The following is a 27,523-nucleotide window of genomic DNA, read 5'->3' as shown; positions in this document are numbered from 1 at the left end:
GTGACCAAGCCCTGATTTAAAAGCCTCTTCTGGCAGAGCTTCATATGTCGTATGTTTTTTTTTCCCCTTTTTCCAAACAATGATGTGAAGGGGTTAACGAATCAATTCCATTTGTGGAAAATGCACCTCATGTTTTTTACGAGTGTTCTAATTTATGGTGAGGAATGTACTAGGGTGCCCTCTTGTGCTTCGAGTGTGGGGTTGAGGAGTTCCAATAGGCAGCATAAAAGCTCTTTAGCTGTCTAGTGGAGTAGATTTCTTTCCTCCTGTTTAATCCAGCAGGAGCCATAAGTGAGCATTATCAGTGTGATACAGAAGTCTCCATTGGCAGCGTGCGTGGGATTCTCACAGGCGCTCTGTGTTCTGGAATTTGTCACTGTGTGATGGTGATAAATACAGGGGTTGAGAGAAGGAGAGCGGACTCCAAGATTCCTACCTATTAATTCACCAGCTCGTCTGTTTTAAAGCTACAGGACACTATAAATTACTGCCTGACTACAGTGTGTGATATTTATTTGCTGTTGAATACGGCGATAAATCAGTATGGTGAAGCAAAATTGATAACCTTGGATGCAAGGCTTAATACTTTTGACATGTGATAATGGAGTTCCCTTGCATGGCAAGCAGCACCAATACCCTTTCATTTATTTTTAAAGATAACATCTAAGGTGTCGGTGTCAGAAATAAAATTTGACTTTAATGCAAGTTGTCATAAAATTCTCATGTCTTGAGCCTCCCGTTTGTTATTCTTTGAGATGTACTACCATCCATAAGGCAGAGTTCTCTTGCCACGACATAAGGATGTGAAATCTATAGCTTGTTCAGACACCTCACACAGATAATTGTTGACTGTGGATGACATAACCTTTGAGAAATGTAGACACAGTGTGCCTATTCGTTGTGCACTGTGCCAGTGATAACCAACCAGACACTCTATCCTGAAGTGTACTTAAAAGAAGCTGCAGCATTCTTTTTGCTGAGAGTGAGAAAGAAAAACATATTTTTATTGTTGAAACAAATGATTCTTTTTTTCATTCTGAGAAAAACACTGAAATAAATTCTCCTTAAGGCTGTGAAGCACTTGTAGTGCAGTCAGTGTCTAGCAGAAGTGAACACCTATCATCACCTCAGCTGGCAGAGTCCTGTGTGCAGCTGCTTTGATAGGGACTGACTGGACTTGTTAAGGTGTCGTCAGGTGACCCTGGAATAGCCTAGTTTAAAGCGTGAGCCTTTCCCAAGCCCTTGTCACCTGCAAAATGAACCCATCTCAGCTCCAGCCCAACCCCCTCACACGCACACACAGATACACACACTTCAGGGTTTTGGAGGGACTGGCAGACCACCAGTGAGCTCCTCACTAACACTGCTTCTCTATCTTTGTCTTTCAGAGCACAGACCTTTTAATGGCTTCCAGGTAGAAACCAAGGAGAGACAATCAAAATGAACTCTATACCGTCTATGGACAGGCACATACAGCAGACCAACGACCGTCTGCTGTGCATAAAACAGGTAAGTTAGCTGGGCTATGTACATACTGTATGAACAAGCTGCGAAGAAATGCCCATTCTGTGCCAGTGCTGCCTCTCGTTTAGTAGGATACCAATCTTATTCTTTCACATACGTTTGATAGTTATGCAGCATAAACCTTTACAGACCTTCATATAGATTTATTTTTATATACTGCTAGAGTGGCGAAATTAGTACCACCGCAGCTTCTCATCACCCTTGTACCAGTGCTATTTCATAAAAGACTACCATTTATCTCCAAACAAACCTAAGCTGGAATCAGCTTGCATTTAGATGACATAATTAATCATGGCCACTTTTCATTATGGAAAGGCATTGAGTTTACTGTGAGCATATTTAGATCCTTATTTTAATATTTCTAGTCCTATTAAAATGAGTTGTCTTGCTTTAACATGCATGAGGCTGATGGAATTAATGCCAATTGTTTCATGCGTAACAGTTGCAGTGCCAGTATTAAAAAGCACATTTTGACTAGGGTTTTCTGAAATGGAAGACAGTCTTGTGGAACCGTCTGTTCTGGCTGTTCTTATTTTGTGGAAATTTAACACCTCAGCTAAAGAGAAAGTGCCTGCCCCAGCCTGCTTTCTTCCCGGAGATGGAAACTAAGTCAGCCATTTCATCCAGCTAGGGGATCTCATTCGAAGTTTTCTTCTGATTAAGACTTTCTAATTGAGAGGTGAGGAAATACTCTGGGGGAAAATAGCATTTTGCCCCCAGTTCGGTTTGGAGCTCATTCTTCCCTTGGTCAGTACTTGGTCAGCTCAGTACCGACACCGGGTTGTGAAGTGGTACGTGCTCGTAAATGTCACATTTCTTTGTCCGGCCTCAAGTTCAGAGAGCTTTCGCCGTTGTGGAACCCCCTGCTCCAAGCCCTCCCGTCTCCTGGGACCTCTATAAATGGTAATCTGTCCACCTCTTTATCAGGCATTGCAGGATCCAGTTGCACAGCCGGTCAGTTCAGGGGGGCTGGCCCAGCATGTTCAATTCACATTTGCAAAGCGCTGTTCTGAAACATACATGCACCCCTTCTCCATTTTTACTCACATATGAAATTTTGGCAGAATTAAAGTGTTGCACAACCCTGGGCTGCTGCCTTGATATTTGTCTTTGATCATTGTTTGACAAAGTGTCTTATTTCTGTTTTGTGCAAGTACTGAAGGAGGGAGTGTGTTGTTTTTTAGAGATTTAGGGCTAGAGGATCGTAATCTTTGGCTTGTAGTTTAGAGCTGTTCAGGTTTAACCAAGGTTATTTGAAAACTAGTTTTATCTGCATAATAATTTGGAAGTTTAAACCATTGATTTTTTCCATGTCACGTTTTACCTCTTATGTTAGTCAGCCTTGTATACTCCGGGGATTTTTAAAGCTGTTAACGTTGAGCAATATGTATAAGATATTATGCGATTAATTATGCAATATGATTATTTTTCCTTCCCTGGTGTGTGGGTGCTACTGGTTTTCTTATCAAGTCTGTATTTAGTTGTTTTGTGTGGTAATGTTTTGTTTTTTTTAGGGGAATATTCAAAACAGTAAAACAACAAAGAATGAATCACAAATGTTTTAGTAGCCTTGTAGCTTGTCAAATATTTGAAAAGTGACTAGCATTAACATCCAAGCATAATCAGGTACAGATGATCAGATTGGTGCTTCGTGTCAGCTACTTCCACTACATGGAAGTGCTTTTAAGATCAAGAACACAAGGCACTTCTTTACAACAAGGGTTGTGAGGGTATGAAACCAGCTATCTTGATGAAGCGGACACCTTACCTAACCACAACATGGGCTGTATGGGCCCTGGGGTTCACAAAAATATTCAGCTGAAACCCATTTCTGTGTGGAAAATAACAAAAAACTATATAGATATATATCTTAACGGGACATTACACAGTATCTGACCACTTGAACAAAACACTGCAACTTGTTCAGTATTCACAGTATTTGGGGGTGGACTGGCCTACCAGTAATTATCAAGGGACACATTTTTAACTTGATCAGGTAAACACTTCTGTTTTCTACCAGGTAAGCAAAGGAGGGCTTTCTTCATTACAGTTCACTATAATCTGGCTTTGAAGTCAAGCTTGCATGTGAGGCTAATACTGCTGCTTTGCTTTCGTCTGCTCTGAGCAAGCATGCCTCTCGGGAGCCGTATTTAGTCATTCCTGTAGCACATGTAGTCATCTGACATTAATTTAGGAAGCTTCCCTGGGGCTATTCCTGAGAATAGTCCTCCGCCAGACAGAGGTGATGCTGGACAAGAGCAGGAGATGGCGATCAGATGGAAAAATATTTTATTGTAGCTCAACACTGAAAATGATTTCTCGCATGGAGTCAATTTAAATGTTCTAATAACTAATGGCAAAACCAAAGCCATGGAATTGCAAACCTCAACAAGCTGCAATGTAAAGAAACCTTTGAGTTTATGAGGCTAGTTCACGGCCGCAGGTCATTTAGAAATGGGGTGCAATTTTGCAGTGATTGCTCGGTCCCGATCAGTTGGGAAACGCGGTAGAAAATAAGGGCTCACCTCATCACATGGACACAACCTAGATTGTAAAAATGACAAGACATGCACAGATATGGCTAAGATGTGGATAATAGTTAAACATCCTAATTAGAGCCAAATTCATTGTCATGCACTGGCTTGATGGAATAAAAAAGTTGGTAATTTAATTTAAATCTAAAACAAGTTGACACTGCACTGATCAAGGCAGCCCTGTGTGATTTTGGAAACTCAATATATTAAATAGCATTTATATTGTGCCAATTAGACCACCAGTGAGTTCTTTCAACATAACTCTGTTCTCTTCCAAGTACAGTAACATGGTTATCAAGAGAGATCAGAACAATTAACTTACTATCCTCTCTCCTCGACAGAGTAGAATCTTCCCGCAATTAAAATAATTAAGGAGATATTGTCAAACCAATCCAGCTGTTGGGCTTAATTACAAATAAAAATAAATGTTTTTCTTATAGAAATTTTGCATCTTGAAGAAATATAATTGCCATGCAAAAGGAGTATAAAACAAAAAACTGAGAAATGCATTTTTTTTGTCCTCCGGAGTAGTGGCTCTTATTTCTAAATATAATGAGCATGATATTTACAGCACAAGGAAAAGGGTACTAATTTCTCACTATCCTGCCATTTTTAAAATTCAGTGACTAGCATTATTGTATCTAGCAGTTTCTCAAAACACTTAACAATGAAACAGGATAACAGTTCTCAAGTCTATCAAATAAGTTTGGGTTCTTAACTCTCTGCAGGTTTTTTGCTTTGAAGAAGGTCCTCTAAAGACCATCTGTAATTTACAGCTTTTGTCAAGATGTGCTTGTACATCTCCAGTCCTGTGGCTCCAATGGCAGGGTCGTTTTTTCCAGAAGAATGATGGGTTCCAGACACTCCCTGTGCCTGTGCTCCTGGTTAAATCGGATTGGCGGGGTTTGGTCAGGGAGCCGGGAATGTCTGTGATCTGGCAGGCTTCTCTTGCACGGCGTGCTGCGAGACTGGCAGAGTGATAACACAGAGCTGCCCCTGCGCAAGAGCGGATAGCACAACCAGCCTCTGTGGCACTTATTCACACATTTCCCCAAAGGCTGATTGCCTAGCTACATGGTTCCTAATTTTGAAATGTACAAAAACGACATGAAAAGGCTGTCGTCGAAGAAACCTTCATTGCACAAAATGTCTGGTCTTGACCAAGGTTTATCCTGTGGAATGGTATGACTGCCCCTTAGGACCATCAGATTAAGTTTATCTAAATTTATCAAAGATTAGGAGACCGTGTCTCCTGTTGTCTGACCTCCAAAGACTGTGTTGATTATATACAGCAGTGGAACCTTGTGTTACATATGATTGTAAGGAGATCTCTGCTATACAAATTAGAGGAATAAACATCACAATAAACATTATGCGGAATTCCCATTTCCTACCCACAGAAGCAAGCGTCTAGAGTTAATAGTTCATTTACTTAACGCCTGTGAAAGTTTTATTGAAACTTTGAAAAGGAGTGGGCAGAGAAACAGTCGCTGATTTTGAAATAAAAGCAGAGAAATATTTTGGTTTTGTTTCAAAACTTGCGAGTGCTCGTCCTGCGCCTGTAGCTGACTCAACAAAAGAGCATGCATAAGGTGAATCCAGGCATAAGGGGATCTTGAAGGTCACTGATGTAATTGTCTGATAGAAAGTTACACTGAACAGCCAGACTGCTCATAAAGCAAGTGCCCTTCAGCTGTTCTGAAGGGGTCCTTACAAGAATGTAGAGCTGCGGAAGAGGCTTAATAAAACAGTGTTTCTACTATATTAAACCGTGGGACCATATTAGAAGTCACTTTTGGCTGAATGTAAAATACATTACAGCCATGGCACGGACAATTTTTCAGTTGCAATTGCAGTAACTGGGAGAAAGTGGAGGTTGGGTGAGGGCTTGGTTTCCATTCATAATACAACATACAGTTTTAGTACGCACTGGTATAAAGACCATTTCCATTGGCTGTTTTTTTTAATCCTTTTTGTTAATTTGATCCGCTAGTTACTTGAAGCCTCTGCTGAGAGGATAGAATTTTTTTAAAAATAAAAAAGTTTCCCAGTCACTAAATAAAGGAACATTATCTGTAAAAGAAGCCATACCTGCTGTTGAAAGAGTAATTTAAGCTACTTTTAAATTGTGTAATAAACCACATGATTTCTCTGACATAGCTGTTTGAAATTCAGCAGTGCGCTCTTGTGTTATTTCCCCGTAATGGTGCTCCTGTCCCTTCGCTTTGCACAGGTGGCCCATAGCTTTTCAGAAGCAGGTTGTTGTGTAAACAACTCTGTTCTCCAATAAAATATCATTTTTGCCGTTAAATTTCTGACTACAATTTTTAATCCCATTTTTCTTCTTTGGGGGATGTGTGTGTGTTTTTCCAGCACTTACAAAATCCAGCAAATTTCCAGACGGCGGCGACCGAGCTCCTGGACTGGTGTGGCGATCCGCGGGCCTTCCAGCGCCCCTTCGAGCAGAGCCTGATGGGCTGTCTGACGGTAAGCCGGCTCCGCCTCCGAACTAAGGAACCCAGCTAAGGAATTGTAAAGAACTGTTTTTGTTTTTCCTTAATGTACAAGTATAAAGCAACAGTGGTAATTTTGTAGCCTTAATTACCCTTTTGCTGTATGTTTCGGAAACATAAATTTGTCCCTTTTTAAAAAGTAAAACTTGCTTCTAGCTGGTTTCATTTATTTTTTTACACCTACTGCAAGGTACTTTAAGATGCTACTTTTAAAGTTGTTATATAAAATAAAGTTGTTGTTATTATTATTATTATTATTATTATTAATAATAATAATAATAATACTTATAATAATAATAATACGGGAGACCACGAACAGGATTCCAGTGACTATTCCCCAGTTTTAGCTGTTTACCACTGATTAAGGAAGTGTGCCCTGCCCTTTTCAGTATGATGAACGTGGGCGTGTTTCTCTCAAGATCTCTTTATGTAAGAACAGGCTGCAGCAGAACCACAAGCTATTGGCTAGGTCCTGTTAAAGACAGCAGGACACACGAGGGCAGAGGTTAACAGCGACACAGAGAAAACGAAGGGAGTGAGCAGTAAGCACACAGTCACTCAGACCACAAAGTAATCAATGCAGTTTAAAGCTCTAAAGCTTTTAATTCCTTGGTTAAAAACCATGCAGTTTTAACTGTGCTCTTGCATTAAGCCCACAGTGGGGCTAGATTAAATGATTGCCATAAAAATATAAAATATATTAAGCCTTTAAAAAATGAACAGCTGTATGACTTCAGACGTTTCCAAGCCTAAAAAGAGTATCTCTGATTGGCATCTGTCATTCATACGCAAAGATTCAGTCACACAGTGTGAGGAGGCAGAGAAAGGAAGAGGCTTGCAGAGCGCAGGCTGATTGATTGGTCTGTCTATGTAACTAAAGAAAAAAACTGCTCTGGATTACAGAAACCCTGCACATTAAAGTGCCATGATCATTTCTTAGCTTTCTGAGCCACCCTGATCTATCAACTTCTTTAGTGCTCTATGTGTAGGATATATAGACCATGCTAGGTTTTATACTCTCTTGTCCAACATCCTTCTGTTTCAAACTTTTAAAGCTACAGGCCTGGAGAGGAGATTTCATGGTAGCTGCCGAGTACAGAAATTCCAGTTTGAATGTTTCCACCTCAAGAGTGCTGTCTGCTGTCCTGTGTCCTAGAATTACCTCACGTTTTCCAGCACAGGGTTGACTGATATGTTGTTTTATTAATAAGAAACCAAAAAGTGCCACCCTCCAGTAGTAAATGAAGAATTATGTAAAAGATTAAAGGCATCAGAAGATTAGAGGTTTGGCTGACAGAGCTGGACATGTCGGGCACTAGTTGCCCTAAGGCTGTTGATTTTCATTTGTGGCTAGCAGGAATGCACCCTGCTTGTGCTCTTTTAACTTGAGATTCTCATGGAAGGAAGGGACATTTTTCATCAGAATTTTTGATAAGAAAAGCATCAGTACCTCATTACCCAGTAAACCTGACAACATTCAGTAACTGTCAAATGTGTGTTTGTTTTAAAATAAAATAGGCAGTCCTGAACTACTTTATTTTAGCATGAGCACTCAAAACATGGTTATGTTTCATGTACATTGTGTCAACAATTCTTTCATGTATTTCTATGAAAATATGTTTCAAAAATTCCTTGGAAATAGACATTTTAATTAAAACATCTCAGAGGTTCACAGTGTATTTGTGTGCTGGAAGTAGAGAACTTTGTCAGTGAAGAGGTAAATGGACCTAACTGTCACTTGCCTTAGAGTAATAAAAGAGTCAAGGCACTTTTAACAGACTTTATGTCAGCCACGACTCCTGACAATCTGAGTTAGATTCTCGCCTCCTGCCTGAAAACAGCACATCAACCAGAGAATTCTGGTACAGTCAGCCATGGATAGTCATCATTGCTTTGTCCAGTGTAATGGACACCATTTTCAGTGTGACAAAACATGCCTTTCTGAGTCCTTAATATTAATAATCGATCATGTAGAAACACGAAAGAAATATGAACTGAAGACATATTCTAAAACTTTTGGACAATAGCACCTACTGTGATGGGTGTACTGATTTATAAATCCAGACTATTATATATGAAATAAAGCAAATAGTTATTTTTTGACAGAGCTGAGTGTTTTGTACCAGGAGGTCAGTCTATGTTTTAGATGTAATTTCTGCTTATTATTTCCTCCAGTGAAATTCCAAGCTATCCTAAGCCGCACACTGCTCAGCCCATCCTGTAAGCTGGCCTGTGCTGCAACTTCTCACGGTGTCATACAGTAAATCCTAAAGTCGAGTGTTTGGTCTATGTCACTGTTTTAGCCAGTTAAGTGGTTGCGTGAGGTACTAAATTTTTTTTTATTCTTTGTGCTAGCCTTAGGCCAGGAAATATTTGTTGTGGATATTTTTTTTCTTTAATAAGTTATTATCCTCTTTTCTTCCTGTGCCTTTTCATTTAAAATTAATTTTCCAAATTTTCTGTTGCGGTTCTTCCTTACCACCCAAAACAAACTGCATTGTTACAGTATGCTAGTCAGGTAATGTACCGTATACTGTAATCAAAACTGCAGTGTCTGTGTCAGTTTGTCATGTTTGTTCTTCTGAGGTAAGTGGCTCTCTGGGGGGCAGGATCTAAAATACTCAGATTATACAAGTAAAATGGGAATTATTTTCCTGCCTGCTGGTCTCACACAAAGACTGATTTGAATTCAGTGAGATTGTGTTTTTTTACAACTAAACATTTGCCTTGTCTCCTAAAGCCAGTTTACTCAATTACATCTGCAAACTGCTCATTATATTCTAAATTGTTTTTATTGAAAAGGATCAAAAAGTGATTTTTCAAAACATAATGCAGTGTTTTGGGTGTGCATGTAATATTTATTTTTCTTTATAAAATACTTTTTTTTTTTACTTTAACCATCTGCAAAATGCTTATTAAGCAGGTATTAGCCATCAAGTAGGAATGTAATTAAAACCCAGTGAATGAATGCTTGTCTGATAGACTGCTATCCTTACACCTTGCAAGAATTGTCCTTGTACCCACAATATAGAAATTCAAGTTGGTGGGAGTTTTGTAATTTGGCCCTTCATATAGCAGAAATCATATCAGTTGCAAAAACACAAATCTGCAATAAAACATTCTCAGATAGTATTTCTCACTCCGGCTACAATTTAGGTTGTGTTTCTTACTAAATATTATTTGCCTAAAATAAAATTGTATAGAAATTTAATCTGACAGCACGATTAGGGGGGAAAAAAAGCTTTTTTTCTTTTTTGCCCTCTGAAAGCAAAAAATGTTTTTGAATGTGTCAATAAGAATGCATTGTCTTTAATGTCAGAATTTTTTTAATTAATACATGATAGGACATCTTTGTTTACCTTCCTCCCTCTAATCTATATAAATTATCCTTATCCAGAAATAAAAGATATATTGAGCATTAAAAGAAAGATCAATTTCAGTGGCATAAATTCACAAAATATAATCAGGCATAAATAGAGTGATAGGTTGCATAAATATAGTGCATACATAGGGTGATAGGTTTCTGTTGCTGATGATAAGTATATGCATTTTTAATAACATGGATGTTTATTTTTAAAATGAGGTACACACTAATTATGCATGCCTCATTTTCAGCAGGCGTATTTCTGGGCAGTTTGTCAAGGGATGTGGCAGGCCTAAGACAAAAATCGGTAACTTTGGAACATAAAGCAGATATAGTGGAAAGGCTTAAAGAACAAACCTACAATAAAAGGCGCTGATTTCTGGTAAGGGCTGCAGTAGCTCTGAGCCTGTCCTGGAAGAACAGGGTGCAGAGGGAGAATCTACCCTGGACAGGACACACTGCCTTACACAAACAGAAGCAATTTAGAGACATCAGTTAACCTACCAATTCTTTGGAGGTGAGAGGAAGCTAGGATTTGGAGAGACACTATGCAAACATGCAATCATATAGCAATGTTTGGCATTGCAATACCTAAAATAAATCGGAAAACCATTCTGGGGTGTTTTTAAGAAATTTAAAAAACCCAGGCATTTTTCTAACCTCAGCGCCTTTGCTCATACAATTTCACAGAAAGCCCTTTCTAATGTAGATCTTATAATATAAAAGTCTTTATAATATGCAAAGTTAAGCAGTTGATTAGTGTGCAGTGGGACAGAACAGTTAAACAGCTTAATTGACACATGGTCTGGAATAATAAAATATAGTCTAGGAGTAACAAAAGTCAGTTTCGCACTACAAAGCTAACTTCCAGACTTCCCATGGGAGCAGGTTTTAAACTGGAAAGGCCTAACACTAAGCCAGGGGCACTGAAAATAATTCTGCACAGCTGCTTCCTGCTGTGGGGCCAGCCATGAAATAAACACAGCCCAGAAGGGATTCTTAGGATAGCACTGGCTCTCTGGGGTGGAGGTGCTCCGTGTGGGGTTCCTTGGGATCCCGCAGGTGTTGACTGTGCGCTCTTGTCCAGGTCGTCAGTCGAGTTGCTGCCCAGCAAGGCTTTGACTTGGATCTGGGATACCGGCTCCTGGCTGTGTGCGCCGCAAACCGGGACAAATTCACTCCGAAATCGGCAGGTAGGTCCATGCCTTCTGTCTGTTATACTGTGTCGGACCGCATCCAGTGTGAAGTAAAATTCTCCTTCCGACTCGAGATAATTTTTACCAAACACATTACAAGAGTGATTAATGGGGCTCTTTAACCTACATGTATCTCTGCTGTAACCTCGGATGTAAATCAACATAACTAAGTTGATACATCTTATCAAATCTCACTGAATGCTCCTGCTACTGTCTGGCGTGCTTTTCTCTCTTATGTCTGATTAATTATGGACATTTAGTTGTATTCTCATTTTGCGGCAAGGTTCTCATGGAGAATATTAGATGTATTGAATATTAATTTACATTGGCTTCCCATAGTAATTTTTATTAAGATTTCAGCTTCTCCAGTTTTCATTCCTTCCTATGAAAGATAATGTAAAGTGCTTCGTGAGCGAGTCTTCTCAAGGTTTCAGGCAAATTTACTGGAACATGAAAGTCATGTCATATTACGCGATGAGAAGGAGACCGTGATTCACTGGTTGCTGGTTGAAAGTACAGTCTTGATTTCCATGCTGTGAAAAAAGAAACGTAACCAGTTTGTTGATGTTTTGCATTTTCTATTGGTGAATGTTTGTAGGTACCTGCCAAAACAAGGTCTGATTGGAGAATACATTGATTTTACTGTTAACTGAATGCTCTGCGTTGATGCTTTTAATTACAGCTTTGGTTTAAATAGTTTTTAAAACCATGAAAAAGGTTTTTTATGTTTTTTTCTATTTCTTAAAAAAAGGTATGCTTAACACTTGAAAAAGTCAAAACCAGTAGATGTTTTGGAAAATGTTTTAGGGGAAAGCAGTTCATCAGGAACACTTAGCATGCTGCATGTGCAACTGCTGAATTCTGCCTTAGGCCTGGCTAGTCTGAAGGAGAAATGGACACATCTAGCTAGCTTGTCATTTTTGAAGTACACTGCTGTTGCTTGTTCTGCTTACGCTCTGAACTATGAAAAAAAACGATCTCTAGGAAATCAAATTTGTTTTTCAGAATGTATTTATTGGTGGTTTTGGAGGTGTTTTGCTTGTCACTCTGAGATTGTAGATGAATGCCTCACACATGGGCTCAACAGGAATGACATAATGCATTTGAGAAGAATCCATAGCAAGTTTTTATTCTACCACAAATCTATTTAAGCCTGAATGGTGCACCAGAAATAGTTAGAAATATCTTCTGAAATGTCCTTTATCTTGTACATTTGTCAATGTAAAGTAGGTGGGAAGATGATAGATTACTTTTTCTGGCTTGAAACTTTTTTTATAAAGTAAAGGTAAAAGGATGGCTGAAAGCTCTGCTGATAACTATGGCAACTGTGGGACAGTCGAAACCCTCAAATCCATAAACTGTGGTTCACCGTTGTCCCTGGACTGTTGCCTCAACGGGGAATCTCTGTTTGATCATTACTTTTGCTCAGATTCTAGTACAGAAAAAGTAACTGAATATGTTTTGTGACAAGTGTTGTTTTTCTAAGATGTTTTTGGAAGTGTTGCAAAGCTATTAAGGATATTTTGGAGAATTTGTTGCAGCCCAGTCAGGGTTTGTAAGGTATCAAGATGACAGCGAGAGATAAATGCATGAATTCCCCTGGGAGACAACAGTAAAATCGAAACAGCATTGTTTTCTTGTCCTTGTTTTTAACCTTTCCCTCCCTGTTGGCAGTTCATAGTTTGTTAGCAGGTAAACCTTGAATCTGCTTCCATTTTATGTCCTAAAATCATAATCCTAAATGTTGGATTAACTACCAATTAAATTCATGTCAAGTGACACTCTGTACGCATTTCGGAAAACATCGTGTTCCGAGGAACCCCTTTGCAATCCAAAAGGAAACAAATGCTTCTCCTGCATCTTAAATTACCACAGAGTGAGAGTTAAAGGATTTGCAATGAACAATTGTGATCCATGCCCTGGTTTACCACCACACTGCATTCTTCGTACCTTTGTCACAAGGGCATTCAGGGGCCAGACAGGGAGACGGCCAGAGCAGAGCATACTGAGAGCCTTGTCAGAAAGATGGCTCTTAAAAACCACTCATCAAGGCCTCAGGGCAAGGTTGTATTGAAAATTCACCCAGCCGTTGCTGAGAAACTGCAGTAAGCAAATCACATGATGGCCAGGATGGCGACAATGGGTCGGACATCTGATATCAGAGACAGGGACTTAGTGTCTGTGATACAGTGGGTCTGTTGGAAAAGATTCAGTACCTTCCAGCTAATAGATCTATACTGGAATACATTTACTGCTAGATTAGTTAGGTAGAGTATGGGGGGGGGGGGTAAATTAAATATTATTTCCATACTATCTCAAGAATAATTTATTTAGCTTTCCTGTTGTCCATCCTGATTTGTTTCTACGATAGAAGAAAATGATGTGTTAAGGACATCAGGGGGGTCATGAAGCTGGAAACTGAGTTTTTCTCATTGAATTGATGTTTTGTAACTGTGGCTTGAATCACAAAAAGGAGCTTCTTTTTTCTTTTTTTGCTCTTGCTGCATTTTCCTTCTGCTTTTCTCTCTTTCCGAAACTTCATACTTAGCTTACCGCTTGTAATTTTAAAACTGAAATATATTTGCTCTTGAAATAATGAGACCAAGGAATTTACCAGCAAAACATTATGTAAAACGTGCAGTAGATGTTCAAATCATTTAGATGTATGACTTACCCAATCTATTATAACTTTTGCTGTTTACTGTTGTAAATTGTGTTTGTGGACCAGTAGGTGGTGATCTTTCCTCTGGACCAGTATTTCCAGCCTAGTGCCCCATTATGGTGACTGGGAACACTGTGCTCGAGAAGTTGTTGTCTTTCAAATTAGACGGTAAACCAAGGTCCTGGGTGCTTGGTCATAAAAAGTTGGGGCAAGGATGGTGATGGAGCATGGATTGTGGTGATGATTATTCTAGTATTCTAATAATTAGAAATGTTCACATGTCTTGTAAAAAAAGGTTCCCTAGTTTCTTATTCTTTTAAATTAGAGTTCTGCGAGAATTCCATTAGCCATCTGTCATAAACACAGCCAGAGGACAAAAAAACCCTAAAAAACAATGAATGTCCTGTAGTAAAAGCAAAGGTGTGAGCAAGGCAGGGAGAAGCACAGTAACAGATACATTCAAGTAGGAAAAACTAAGCAGAACGTCTTTACCCAAACTTTGCATTCACCTTCTTTTATTTGAATGTGTAAATCAGAGCTTGCAGTCACACACCCTTTCAATGCCAGAAACATTGTTTGATCGCCTGCACACACAAGGAGAGTGATGCAGGGACTCGGCAGTCTTCATACAATGCAGGTGCTAATTTGAATGTAGTAGGCAAACATATTTGAATTCCACATATAATTGCCTAAACTTTATGTGGCATGGCCTTTAAACCTAACAGTTGTCTTCTTTATAAATGAATTATTTGTAACCTATAATTAAATTGTTATTTATGGAAACCATGTCTTTACAGAGATAGAATGTTGCTTCTGCAGGATTTATCATTTTTAAGAGATTTCTCATAGCTGCCAACAGCTGTATCACCCTGTGCCTCACAACTGGCAGCCCACTGAAGCTCAGCGGGGGTGAGCCTGGCCAGTACCTGGATGGGAGACTCCAGGGAAAGCTAAGGCTGCTGTTGGAAGAGGTGTTAGTGGGGCCAGGAGGGTGCGGTCACCCTGCAGTCTATGTGGGTCCTAATACCTCAGTATAGTGATGGGGGACACTATACTGTAAAAAAGACACAGTCCTTCAGATGAGATGTATAACTGAGGTCCTGAGAACAATTCCAGGGAGTTTCTTGGTGTCCTGGCCAAATTTCCCACTGGCCTTTGCAATCATGAGCTCCTAAAAATCCCCATCAGTGAACTGGCTTCATCATTCTGTTCTCTTCCCCGCTGTTAGCTGATGTGTGGTGAGTGTACTGGTAGAGTCCCTATTACCTGTAAAGTGCTTTGAGTGGAGTGTCCAGAAAGGCACTATATAAGTGAAAGTAATTATTATTGATTATTATTATTCTATAACATGTTTGGTAAGCCAGTGTTACATTTGACTCATTATTAAACACTAACTTAAATACCTTTTCTTCACCCAGCTGCACACCGTCTAAAAGCAATATTACACGCTCATTGACACACTGGTCCTGACAAAGCTGTGACTGTGAATGTCGTGATTGCTGCTGAATGTCATGGGCCTGTCCACAATATGAGCACTTGTCTGTGCTATTGGGCTGTTTCAGGACATAATTGCTAACAGTAAGCGGCTGAGGTTTGCAATGTGAAATGAATTTAGCAAGCATGAGCTTTCTGTCATGTTTATGGTCTTTAGCCCTCTGGTTAGAGGAAGAGCTGTGACTCAAAACATGAAGACACTGCCATGGTTTAAAATTTTGCATTTTGCTAAGGAAGGAGCCCATTATGTAAGTGGATTTGCTTGGATTAGAGTACATAGAGTGCTTCATGTTTATCCCAAAGAAAAATATTTTCTAATCTTTTTAAATTCAGAGTTTTGTTGGGGTTTTAAACACAAGCCACATAAAGTGCAGATTAGAATGGTATATGCAATTAAAAAGAGCAATTTTAATTAAGATTTAGGAGGCAAAATAAGAAGACAAAGCTTTATTTTGGATGTGCTCCAGTTCATGGTTCTTGAAGTTTTTTGTTTTCCATGAAACTGGAATTTCCTGTTATTTTTTTCAGAAATCCCATTTTGCAAACATTTCAGTGTCAAAACCCTGCTGTTGGGTAAACCAGTTCTCCGCTGCTCCCAAATTCCGTTCAGAAGAAAGTTCTGAAGATGAGCAAGAACTCTTCGTATTGATTCTAGTGTCACACTCAGAATTCATTTTTATTAACTGAATCAATTCCACAATATAGTGCTGCTGGCCTGTCAAGCCAAATAAGATGTATAAGGTGAATAATAAACGTATTGTTTGCTTATAAGACCAAGGTTTTGTTAATTTTCTGTTTCCATTCCCCGCTCAGCATCATTTGATAGATGGTAGAGGAACATTGTTTTGTAAAACTTGCAATTGTTTTACATCAGTGTTCTTAATGTGATGAAAGCAGATACCTCTGCAGTTTCTCTTGATCTGGTTTTACAGAAAATGCACAGCCGCCCACTGGTGATTGAGTGCTAATGAACACGTGCTGTTTTCCTCACCTGCCAAAGACAGCGACAATAGTAGGTCACTGTCAGCATAAACAAGGTGTTATTCACGGTAGCGAGCACGAGCAGTAACTTGCTTTAAAATGAGGTTTTGGCCTTTGAAAGCTTCAACTGACACATTGAAAAGATGATGAAAAACTAACACTGATAAAAACAGGGACACAAACTGGGTCAGAGCTAGCCTGACCAAGCTTTAATGACTCAACACTGCTGTGGCTCGTTCTGTGGCCTGGAATAGGACTGTGTCATATTTTCTATGTGGCATTAAGGAAGAGGCGTGCATCCTTTTCCCCTGTTTTTCTGGGCAAGAAAGGCCAGCATTCTTTTCAGACATTCTTTTGAAAACATGAACTGCTGATTCTGACCCCTTGCACGTGGAGAAAAAGGAAATTCAGACACAAAGTTTGAATGAACAAATGAGTTGACTATATCTTGAAGAAACAACTTTTTTTTTTCCCTGTGTGAGAGTGAGATGGGTGTTTCACTCCCCCTAAAACAAACAAAAAAAAATGGATGAGCCCTACACATTTGCTAGCACACAGGGTAACTCTGCTGGGGGAGGGATGTGGGAAAATGGCCATTGCAGGGATGGTGGGGGGGCGGGGGGGTTGGGCACAGGGAGGGAAGTAGCTGTCTGTGACCTTCCTGTGAAAAGGATTAGCCTGATCTATTAATCTGTGATTACTGGGGCTATCCATCTACTGCGCAGGGTCAAACACAGCATCGCCATCTCAGCTGCTCTTCAACCTGCTATTCCGATTAAAATTACTCAGCCTCTATCCTGACCAGGGTTTTGACAAATAGAGTTTGAGTAAAGTCTCGTTGGAAATGACTGCACACACCTTGGCCAGCAAAATATAACACAGTTGATTTAGCAAAGCGCCTAATCACGTTTCTCCCCGTGCCGTTCAGAATGGCACATTCTGAATAGCTCTTGCTTGAATAGGCGCAAGGAATGTCTAAGTTTCAGGGAAAAGAAGAGAAGGCAATTTAGGAGAACAGTAATGCGCACCACAGGGCTAAACTTTTTTTTGCCTCTCTTTGTATCTTTTTGGTTATAATACAGAAATTGGAAAAAGGAATTTGGTGTGTCATAATATCTAATTAGTTTTCACTAAAAGTGCCAAACGTGTTAACACACTGATTTATTTGCTTGAGAATTTCAGTGTTTAAATTGTACCCAAGCTAAGCTTAGGTTCTGGACAAAGCATGAAGTTCTCTTTATTCTTTGTGGGGGCAATGGTTTAATCCAAACAAAATGTGAACAGAGCATTTGAATTGTCTTAACTAAAACAAGCTATGTGGCATAGATCAGGCCAAATTGACACGAGTATGTTCTTGGTGTTTGTCTTGCAGGTTTAATACTGATTTCATTTTCTAACATCTTAACCTGTTTCTCTGTTAGAACATTATAATTTGAATGGAATGAATTGTTTTCCAGTCATGTGGCAGATTTCCGGTTTTGAAGTCCATCTTGTACCTTTTTGTCAGCTGCTGTATGTACAGGTCTTGCTGCACAGAAATTTGCATTAAAAAAAACCCTTTCCACCAATTACTGAAATGATTTCCAGAGAGAACAGTGATAGCTGTTAGACAGTCTCGTCTTACTGACTTTAGATATTTTGACAGTTTGGAGGTGTGTCTAAGCTGAAATAGAGTTGCTTGGTTTCAGACCAGTCATAGCATGAAACTCAAAAGCTAGTTACTACAAGAATTTTAATGATGCTTTGTTTCACTCAGAGGCTTAGTCAAGACTGCATAACAAAAGAACACTCAACTCAAATCTTCCAGAAGCTGCAAAATCATGTATGTTTATAGGGTTGTGAAAGGTTTGTTGCCTTTTAAGTGAATGTGAATGCCGTTCCATTTTCATTTTTCTTGTTAGAAAGGACAAGTATGGTTTCTTTTAGTGCCGCAAATCCTCGGTCAGAGCCATCTGAAGTCTTTCATTTCATTCTTGTCTTCTGACCCAGCACAGTGGCCAATTACTAGTGACTAATTGTCAGTGATAAGGAAGACTGCTGATCTTGCAGCCAGCCCATTGACAGCTGTGACAACATCCTTGTCGGCACATTGGCGTTAATAAACCTCCAAGCCACAGGGAGACAAAGGAAAGAAGAAAACAGAACTGCGCAGCACACCAGCTTCCCACCCACCATACTGATATTTCATATCTGAAACGCCTGTGTCTTGATTAGCTGTCCTCACTGCGCATGCTGTACATCAGCTCACAAAGATTTCAAGTTCCAAGCTCACCACACAGGTACAGGTCTTGCGTTATTGTTTATGATAACAGCAAAATTAGATGTTTTCAGAGTTAGAATCAGGACAATAATGTGAAAGGAGTCCAACCTACTTAAAATATGCATAGAAATGTCACTACCAATTTAATTGTTTGAGTGTATGTTTCAATGAGCAGCTGTTGCTACAACTTTCTATGTTATTAAAAGTATATAGTAATATATACATTTTGCTTAGAGCAGAATGCTACATTATTTATTGGGATACTTGCACAATAGTAAAATAGTGATTCTGGAGATTTGAAGTGAGCAGGCAAGCAAACTGTCAGGTGGAATTGTTAATGAAATGAGGAAGACGGGAGTATTGATTTAAAAAAAAAACCTCTGTAGTGTTATAAACCTCTTGAGCTCACTAGCTGCGTCCCACTGGTTATGATTCTTTTGCGTCTCTGCACGTCATTGTTAAATGTACGGTTCCTCTCTCGAAGGTGAGTATCAGCAAGGCTTGCGACTGTCAACACCTGAAAGAACAAATGCTGAAATATGTGTGTTCATGCATTATATGCTGTAGTTTGTAATTAGTAAGATTCTGAAGAAAATGTATATAAGGTTAATGTTATAATATTATATATATATAATGTTCCTTGTCAGACATTTCTAAAACCCTGTATAAAATGTAGAACAGGAGTTCTGGATTACATGCAAGAGCTGCTCTGAGACCCATGCGGGTCCAGTGACAGGTGTTGCAGTGCCCAGGTGGGTTCATCCTCAGCTGTTTTAAAGTCTCTCAGACAAGATGACACCCAGTCCCTTAATTTTTCCGTTTCATGTTTGTGATCCTGGGGTCTGATCTAAAAGAGCATCTTCTTTAATTGCAATACCAATAGACCTATCCCTCTGTTTCCGATTATCAGTTTTATGAATTTTCTCTATAATGAAGTGTGCATTTTCATTCCTGATCCTTTATAAAGCCTTCCTTTATAGCCGTAGTCGGGAGACACCGTACTAATAGCGTGACCTCCCACAACACAGTTCTTCAGTGCCTCTGCGTTCTTACAATTGTTATACATTTATCTGATCTGTTTATCTTAACGACTGTATTATGGTAAATACGCTAATAATCATATACAAGCAATGATGTTCTCAAATTTTATTTGTCAATCAAGGAATGGGTATACTACAGTAGGTATTAATTAAAAGCTTTCAGATTATGTAGTTTGGTAAAAAATGCTTTTGATTTTACACCTTGTAGATCCTCTGTGATAAACTAGTGCATGACAAATAAACCTGTAGGAGCAGGTTTAAAACTGGCTGTTCTTTAGGTCTAGTGCCAGCAGGTTAATATCTTGATTTAGGAATAAATGAGGAAGCACTCTCAATAACTGTACAATTTGTACAGTCTGTCTTTCATCGTAGGTTTTTTACATTTTTTAAATTAAGTTGTCCTGCATTAGGTTTAAATTTCGTTGTCGTGGTCCACATTTGTGAATGTCATTTGGATTAAAAGTGATCTTCGACTGCAGGGGGAGTTGGCAAAGTGCAAGCTGAGGAGTGACAAGCCTCACCTCCTGCAGGAATGTAAAGAATGAACTTACTTTGCATAGGAATGCTGTTGGCAGCCTGTAAATCAGCAAACAGTTCATTTCTACAGTCCTGTGTCTCCCAGTGTAAAAGCAAGCAAATTGTCTGTGTCAACCATGACAGATAACTTCCAATGTGGGCTGTAATTCACATGTCATGTACACCGTCTATAGGCACTGACAGGAGGACGCATACACAGGCAACGCAAGGTAGGATTTCCTCCAGACTTCCACATTTGTTTTGGCTAAGCACAGCCTGACAAGCTGTTTACAACTTTCTCTCCTGTCATTGTTTTGTTTTTCTTTTTTTTTAGAAAAAAGATTTTCTAATTTCTCGATAGCGCTGACACTGTTATTTTGACAGCGGGTGTTTTTCTATGTCATGGACTTCTGTTTATTGACAAAATTACTTTAGGTTATATACTACTGTATACATTTATGTTTTCTAAGGGAAACATCTGTGAAAATATAATACGAAATATAATGATTTAGACAAAATGATGGTTATTTTAAACAGTGAACAGTTTAGCAGTACAATATAGACGACTCTCATATGTCTGAATTCTAATTTAACACAGTGCTGGCCAGGGGAGGATAAGCTCCCCCTTTCGAGCCTTGGTTCCTCTCAAGGTTTCTTCCTACTTTTAGCCCAGGGAGATTTTCCTTGCCACTGTCGCCTTTGCCTTGCTGCCTTTGGGTTTAGGCCCAGAAATCTGTAAAGCTGCTTTGTGCCAATGTCCATTGTAAAAAGCACTATACAAATAAAACTGAAATTGAAATAAGCATTAAAAACCATTATGTACCAATTCGTGCAAATCAACTTTTGTATCGGACTATTCAGAGCAGTATGGATATGTATGCATACATTAAAAGAAATGAGTAAACTGAATACGTTATAAATGGCAAAACGAATTGTTGATGTTGCTCTTTAAAAGATCACATTTTGTTAATCTAGTGAAATAGTAAATGGATCTTTCACTTTTATTTTAATCTGGAACTGACTTTTTAAATAAAAGCAAACAGAATCTGCTATTGTGACTCAGCTGAGCTTACTTCTCCCACACTCATGGCAGCTCAGCTGGGATGAAGGCCTGGCTCACACACTGCTCTGAGTCACACTTCCTTCCACAGTGTGGGCTCATGAGTGCCCAGCAAGCCACAGGTACCCCTACAACATTCCTGCCGGCCTCCAGTCTGCAGCAGCCCAGACTCGCCCCCGCAGTGCACTCTGAATAAATGCCTTTACTGGCTAAGACATGAACCACTGTGGATCCTCACCTGTCTGTTGTCTTCGTAAACCAAATGTTTCTGAAGTTCATATACAATGTTTAATATTCACAGAAATATAAGCCCATTGTCAGTGAGGGACCTGTTTTGGAATATTAATTCTTTTTTTTTAATGAGGCATTTGTCGTACTGGATTGTGGTGTCCAAAATTAGCTATACATATGTGTATTGGATCACATCCGCCGCGGTCAGAGACTGGAGGTTTTGATGATGTGAACAGCAGCAGCCAGACTGACCCCTCCTTCGTTGTTACTTCAAAGATTTGTTTGAAAAACACCTCACTAACACTTGAAGGCCGTTAACTTGCTGTTCCCACAGTAGCGGGCTGCCTCCCTTTTTGATACTGGCCTACAGTCTTTTCACACTCTCAGCCACTTTAAAATTGTTAGTTTCTCTTTGTAGTACAGTAATGCTACTCTATTGGCTTCTTTAATCTCCAGTAGTGCTGATATTCTTACCTAATTATAGTGTACCTGCCAGCAGAATCAAGCACTTTTGTATTTTTTAAGCAACTTTCAGTTCTTTTAACCCCTTGTTCACTTTGTCATTCTTATCTCCATTTGTATTTCTGGGGGGACTGTATCAAGTACGGGATTGTTTCTTAGAGAAATATATATAGAAAGGCGTAAGTGACCAGTTTTGAAAAACGGCACAGTGAGCGCAACTGTGTCCTTTCACTTGTTGAAGATTTGGTCATTGGTTTTAGACGCAGCTGTGGTTTTTAAAATGGAGACCGAGGTTTTATTTAGAGTATTGTGAGAGAGGAAGTGGCATCAACCACAGCGAGCAGTCAGGAAAACACGCTCTCTGTCAGTCAGACATAATATTACTAGAGCCTCTTTCTGTTTGTCATGTAAACCGGATACCCTCAGTGTTTTCTCTAGCAAAAGGGAATTACGTTTTAACTGTGCACTGATATTAGATGAACTGAAGATTTCCAAGCCCTTTCCAAAATCAATTTTAAAGCTTTTTGTGACTCTCCAAGACAAGTCTTCGGTACAAACAAGACGGGGCCTTTAGGCACATCTGTACTCTTTGGTTGCCAGTTAATCTGAGAAACTCATCCCACCGTTTCGTGAAAGAAAACATTTTATTAGCTTTGGAACACATGGCTGCGTCACTCGTTCAACACTCTCGCAACACTTTGTGTGAAAACCTCCTGTTTTCAGTTTCAAGTGCACTTTACTTGTACCCTCTTATTTGTGTTTAGTGTTGATTCTGAAGGTGTTGAGTGGATTGATTTTACCAGTTCTTTTGAGGTTTTGGGTCCTTTCGTTTCTTTAGTGAAAAAATTAACTTTTTTACCTTGTCAGTGAGGGGCATTCCCTTAAGCCTGCAAATGCACCGGGTTCCTCTTCTTTGGACTGATTTCAGAGTTGCAATATTTTTTTTAATAATATGATGGCCGTATGATGACCACAGTTGAACACAATATTCTCAATGCAAAATTTGAACGTAAAGTGGTTTAAATTTGACACTTTTGAATATGTATCATTCTTTGATGTGCTTCCCCACATTGGCTGGAAGACGAAAGTGAGAAGTGAACAGAAAAATCGAAATCTTTTGCAAAGGCAGCTTCTCAGTAAGATCTTGGAGGTGTCGTTATTTTCTCAGGTTATTTTTTACCACAGCCGTGTAAGTGCTCTGCCAGAACATTTATCTGTAACTAAAGAACTCCTGGGGAAGTCTGCAACAGCACTTAGGCAGTGGAGTTCTCACTCAAGAAGAAAAATCATAGAATATCATTTCCTGCTTGGCCTGAAAAGAAATGCTTGCACAAATCGAATGTTTTGAACTTGCAGAATGTCAGCTTGGTTTTTACTCTGAGAAGGCTTTAGGGATCCCAGCTGAACAGCAGAAGTAAAAAGGTTGTATATGTACATCAGGGACTTGCTTTCATATCAGGGGCCTCTGGAGTCCAGTTGCTGAAAGGTGTGTACATGCCCCATGTAACAGGCCTTTCAGAGTATTTCCCCATTCCCTGGTTACTGCATGTATGCTGTACACTAAGATCGCAAAAGTGATGTTCGAAGCTCTCTAAATGTAATGTTTCTGATCTGTGAAAAGATTTTGATAAAGCTGCATTTTGCATTATGGCAAGATAGTTATCACCTTTTCTAAAGTACTCAGAAACCTGTTGATTAACTTGCGTGGCAAGAATATTCCAACGTGAATCAATATAAAACGTCCGCTCGATAATGGTCTATATTTTCTCAGCCCTTTCTTATACATTTGCATGTTTTATTTAAGACACCTTGGAATCCTAATCAAAATGTTGTGTTTCATAAAGAAATAGTCACATTAAAAATACATTAAGCAATGAAGGAGGCTACACAGTACCAGAAATAAGAGAATATAAAGTGCTTGATGCTTATTTTAAAAATCAAGTTTGCTCTCACCACATTACATTGAATCATTGCACACAATCTTTTCAGAGAAATGTAGTTATAACACATTAGAAAAAAACGTTTGCGCTTTTCTTTTAAATTTAAAGTTAAATGCAATTACACCAAAACCGAATCTGTTTTAACTCAAGCCAGTATTGTTGAACCAGTATTTATTGTTTAAGAAATAGTAACTTAAGATTATTATTAAATATGCACACTGTGGAGGTACAGGTTGTTTTAGAAATTTTTTAATTCCATAAAACGTACAATTCTGTAACGTTATTTCCTGTCGAAAAGGCCGGCAAACAATCAAAACATATTCCTTTAATTCCCCCCCCCCCCTCTACCCCCCCACTCCCAGACGACACTGACTCTAGCTCTGCACATCAGGAAGCCACCAGCATTGCCTTATAGCAGAGCCTTCTCTGGACCTTAATTAGCATGACTAGTTTGAAGGATTTAGTCAAGATTATTCTCAGAAGAGGGGGAAATGCAAGCTGTAAATTAACCAATCTGAAGACTTTGCAGTTTTAATGCTTTAAATAATTTCGTTGCACACTTCTGCAACAAATGTGTCTTTAAATTAATTGATTGGAGCCTCTTTTTTAGTTGCGTTGGCCACAGGCCAAGAAACAGGCTGTCTAGCACATTAAGCGCCACCCCCTTGCAAGTTTGAAATGTGAGCTGCCTGCATTTTTTTTTTCCTCCCTTCTGGCAAAGTGGCTGTGGCTGCTTGTGTGTGATGTGAGTATTGGGAGAAGGAGCAATGGATCACTAGACAGAAAAAGAAGATACATCAATAACAGCAGCATACATCCAAGGTGAGGAGATAAGCGTTTGTTTTTTTTAACCCTTTAACACTACGGACGCAGGGCTTCCTTCCTGTTCTTGCAGGGGTTATTTGAAACAAGGCACAGCTACACTGCTCCAAAATGTATCTGATAGACTCTTGCTGTCTCTTCTGGTGTGTGAAGTTTTTTTTAAGCTTAACCTGATTCTCCCTCCCATTGTCTCCTGAGTATTCGTAGCCTGAGTGCAAAGAAGCTGATGGCAAGTACAGCATGAGCCCATTAGCAAAGACTCCATCTGTGATTGGTTTTGCCTGTGAAACTGAGAGACTGGCAATGAATAATTGATGTGTATTGTGCAGTCGCTGGACAGGCAAAGAGAGGAGAGAGAGAGTGAAAAACAGAGCAAGGGTGCCCTCAGAGAGAGAGAGAAACAGAAAGCTTGAAAATAGCTACTGGCTTCCTTAGTGCTGAGATTAAGGCTGCCCTGTATTGCCTTTGTTCTGCAATAGCAGATACTAGCTTAAAAGTGTTTCCAGACATATGTGCCCTTTTCTGTGCAATGAAGAGAGAGACATAAGACAGGGAGACAGAGACATTGCGTGGCTGTTTGTGGGTAAGTGTGGTGGAGGTGTGTGTGTGTTTGGGGGGAGGAGGGGGGGCTCCTCTGTTCTGTGTTAGTGTGGAGAGGGCAGTATGTGCAGACCTGTGAACTGTGAGATCCACTCAGGGGTGGGGTGTGGAGTGAGAACAGGGTTCCGCGTGGATAGCGGGATGCGTTTGTAGTGCCTGCTCATTATGATGCCCCTCGAGGGTTCAGAGATGTTGGAGGGGGGTTCCCTGCTGTGGCTTTAAGTAACGGAATGGGACTTTTAAAGTCAGCCTGGAACATTGCAGTGCCACGCATGGTGGAGTGTAACAGCTGACGGACTACATTTGACCCAGATACTCCTTACACATAAAGGGTCAAAATGGGTTTGATTACCTCCTAGAGAGGAGCTGACCTACTTGAGGGAAGTTTTCTTTTCAGTCTTTGAGCAGTTTGATACAGGCCTGCAGCCAGTTGTCTCAGCTTTACACCACTTTGAAACTGTATGCAGTCATTCCCTTTGTCACTTTGTAAATACTCTATTTTGTCTTCCATGTTTTTTTCCTTTTTACACATATATGCCATATAATATATCTCAGGTGTCATAACTTCAGAGATAAACGTGACACCACAACTACAATCTAGCAGTTCTACCACATAACTTCTTTTAATGCCAATAATTATTCATGGTCTTTCTTTTCAGGGTGAAGGCCATGGTAACAAAGTGCCAGACAGTTGGACTGATCTGTTGGTAGAGCATTGTCAGTATGATGCTGGTCTACACCAACTCAACTCCTCTCCTCATTAGGAAAAGGGGAGGAAGAGGCAGAGAATTATGTAGGATGACCTTCCAAAATAAATTCATTGGCTGTACAGGGAATCTGTAAGGCAGAACACAGACACAGGGCCAGCTTCTAATCTATGCACCCAACCTCACCCCCCAGTGTGGCCACACCTGTCAAACCTTCAGCATGTGGGAAAATGCCCCATCTAAAAGGGACACATGTTCAGTTCACCAGTAACCTGCAGTCTTGAACTTTATAGTGCCGTGCTGTCACAACTAAGCTAGCTGGTGTGTATGACTTATATCAGGATTTCAACATGCAACATGCTAATTAAACTTATTTGAATAAAACTGTCTTTTCCCTCCAAAACCAGTCAGACTTTGGTGCTTGTTTGTGTGAATTTCCCAAGTTTGTGTTTTCCCCTCAGTCGTGGTGACCTAGGCTTATTCTAAGTGCTGAGCTGGGACGCTGTAGCCCTCCGCAGAGCAATCTCTACGTCTGGTGGGAATGTCCAGTATGGAGGTTGTTTTGTAATGTTTTTAAAGCTATTTTTGTGATAGCTTATGAACGTATCCCCAGAATAAAGTGATTTATTAAATACTAGAGAGTTGTAAGCCTGTACAGATCATCAGAAGTATAATAATAAGTATACAACATTACTATTATTATAATTGAGAGAAAACAACAGCACTTTGGACAGTATCAGGGCATGCTTTGAAAATTATAATTTTTCATGATTGGTGGCCACCATAAATCCTGGAAAACTAAGTGGTTGTCTTTTTTATTTTCACCCTGGCCTACTGTGATTTGAACCTGAAGGGTTGCACACCGGCTATAAGCCATCAGGATTTTCCTGCTGAACTATATCCTTTAAAATGAGCTTCAGTATAATTGTCTCCAGAACTGCAGCTGGATAGTCATATCGACATACTAGGTTTCCCTGAGGTGGTTTTAGTGCTGCTGTTTTGTTACAAGTATCTTGAACAGTGAAGTGTGTAGGTTAGTACTGTACTTCATCTGATCTGAGCCCAGCTACCCTCCTCAATCTTCTAGCTGTGAGAGAACTGTTATATTGTTAACTCAGAGTAATGTTGTCACCCGGAGTGTGTTATCTTAGCACTAGGAACATGGAAAACAAGTGTTTTGTGCTAAAAATAATGCAAAATAAAATATTCTTCTCTCTTATATACAGTACCTGCCTTTGCGTGAGAATACATATAACGGCTTGCTGCGCTCATTATTTTTTTATTGTTTTCTGATTTAGAAGTAATAATAAAATGACAAAATAATCTAGATCATAGGAAACACTATTGTCGTAAATAGTTTTTCTTATTGCATCTGAGTTGTGTTCTTGGCTGAGCAGGGGTTTTGTTAATCAGCCGTTTCGAACTGTAAATCTGTTTGCAATGAGGGGAAGGAGGAAGAAGGTTGCAGGTCTGCAAGATATTGTTAGCTTTGTGCTGTCTGCATGTTCTTAGTTTTTGGGAAGTGTTTTAGGTGTAGTTGCTGACTAATTATAGAACTTGTTCCATTCTGTTTTTTTTTGTTGTTGTTGTTTTCATCACACAACTGTTTTTGTGGTA

General features: G+C 39.5%; 1 protein-coding gene across 12 annotated transcripts in view; it reads left to right on the top strand.

Annotated features, from left to right (window-relative positions):
- zmiz1a (zinc finger, MIZ-type containing 1a) overlaps positions 1-27,523 on the top strand; it is a 156,140-nt gene that overhangs the window by 93,693 nt on the left and 34,924 nt on the right. For 9 of the 12 annotated variants that reach the window (XM_015346328.2, XM_015346330.2, XM_015346333.2 and 6 more), the window contains 3 exons: positions 1,389-1,509; positions 6,432-6,545; positions 11,023-11,128. In XM_015346328.2, coding sequence (XP_015201814.1) covers positions 1,441-1,509; positions 6,432-6,545; positions 11,023-11,128 — 289 coding nt within the window. In that variant the 5' untranslated portion in view covers positions 1,389-1,440. Of the gene's footprint in view, positions 1-1,388; positions 1,510-6,431; positions 6,546-11,022; positions 11,129-20,180; positions 20,315-24,387; positions 24,600-27,523 lie in introns of those variants that run through there. The other 3 variants (XM_015346337.2, XM_015346339.2, XM_015346335.2) reach the window with 2 other exon arrangements.

The sequence above is a fragment of the Lepisosteus oculatus genome, chromosome 4, assembly GCF_040954835.1.
Source record: "Lepisosteus oculatus isolate fLepOcu1 chromosome 4, fLepOcu1.hap2, whole genome shotgun sequence".
NCBI lineage: Eukaryota > Metazoa > Chordata > Actinopteri > Semionotiformes > Lepisosteidae > Lepisosteus > Lepisosteus oculatus.
The sequence above is the reverse complement of the archived record's forward strand: the minus strand, read 5'-3'. Positions and strand labels throughout refer to the sequence as shown.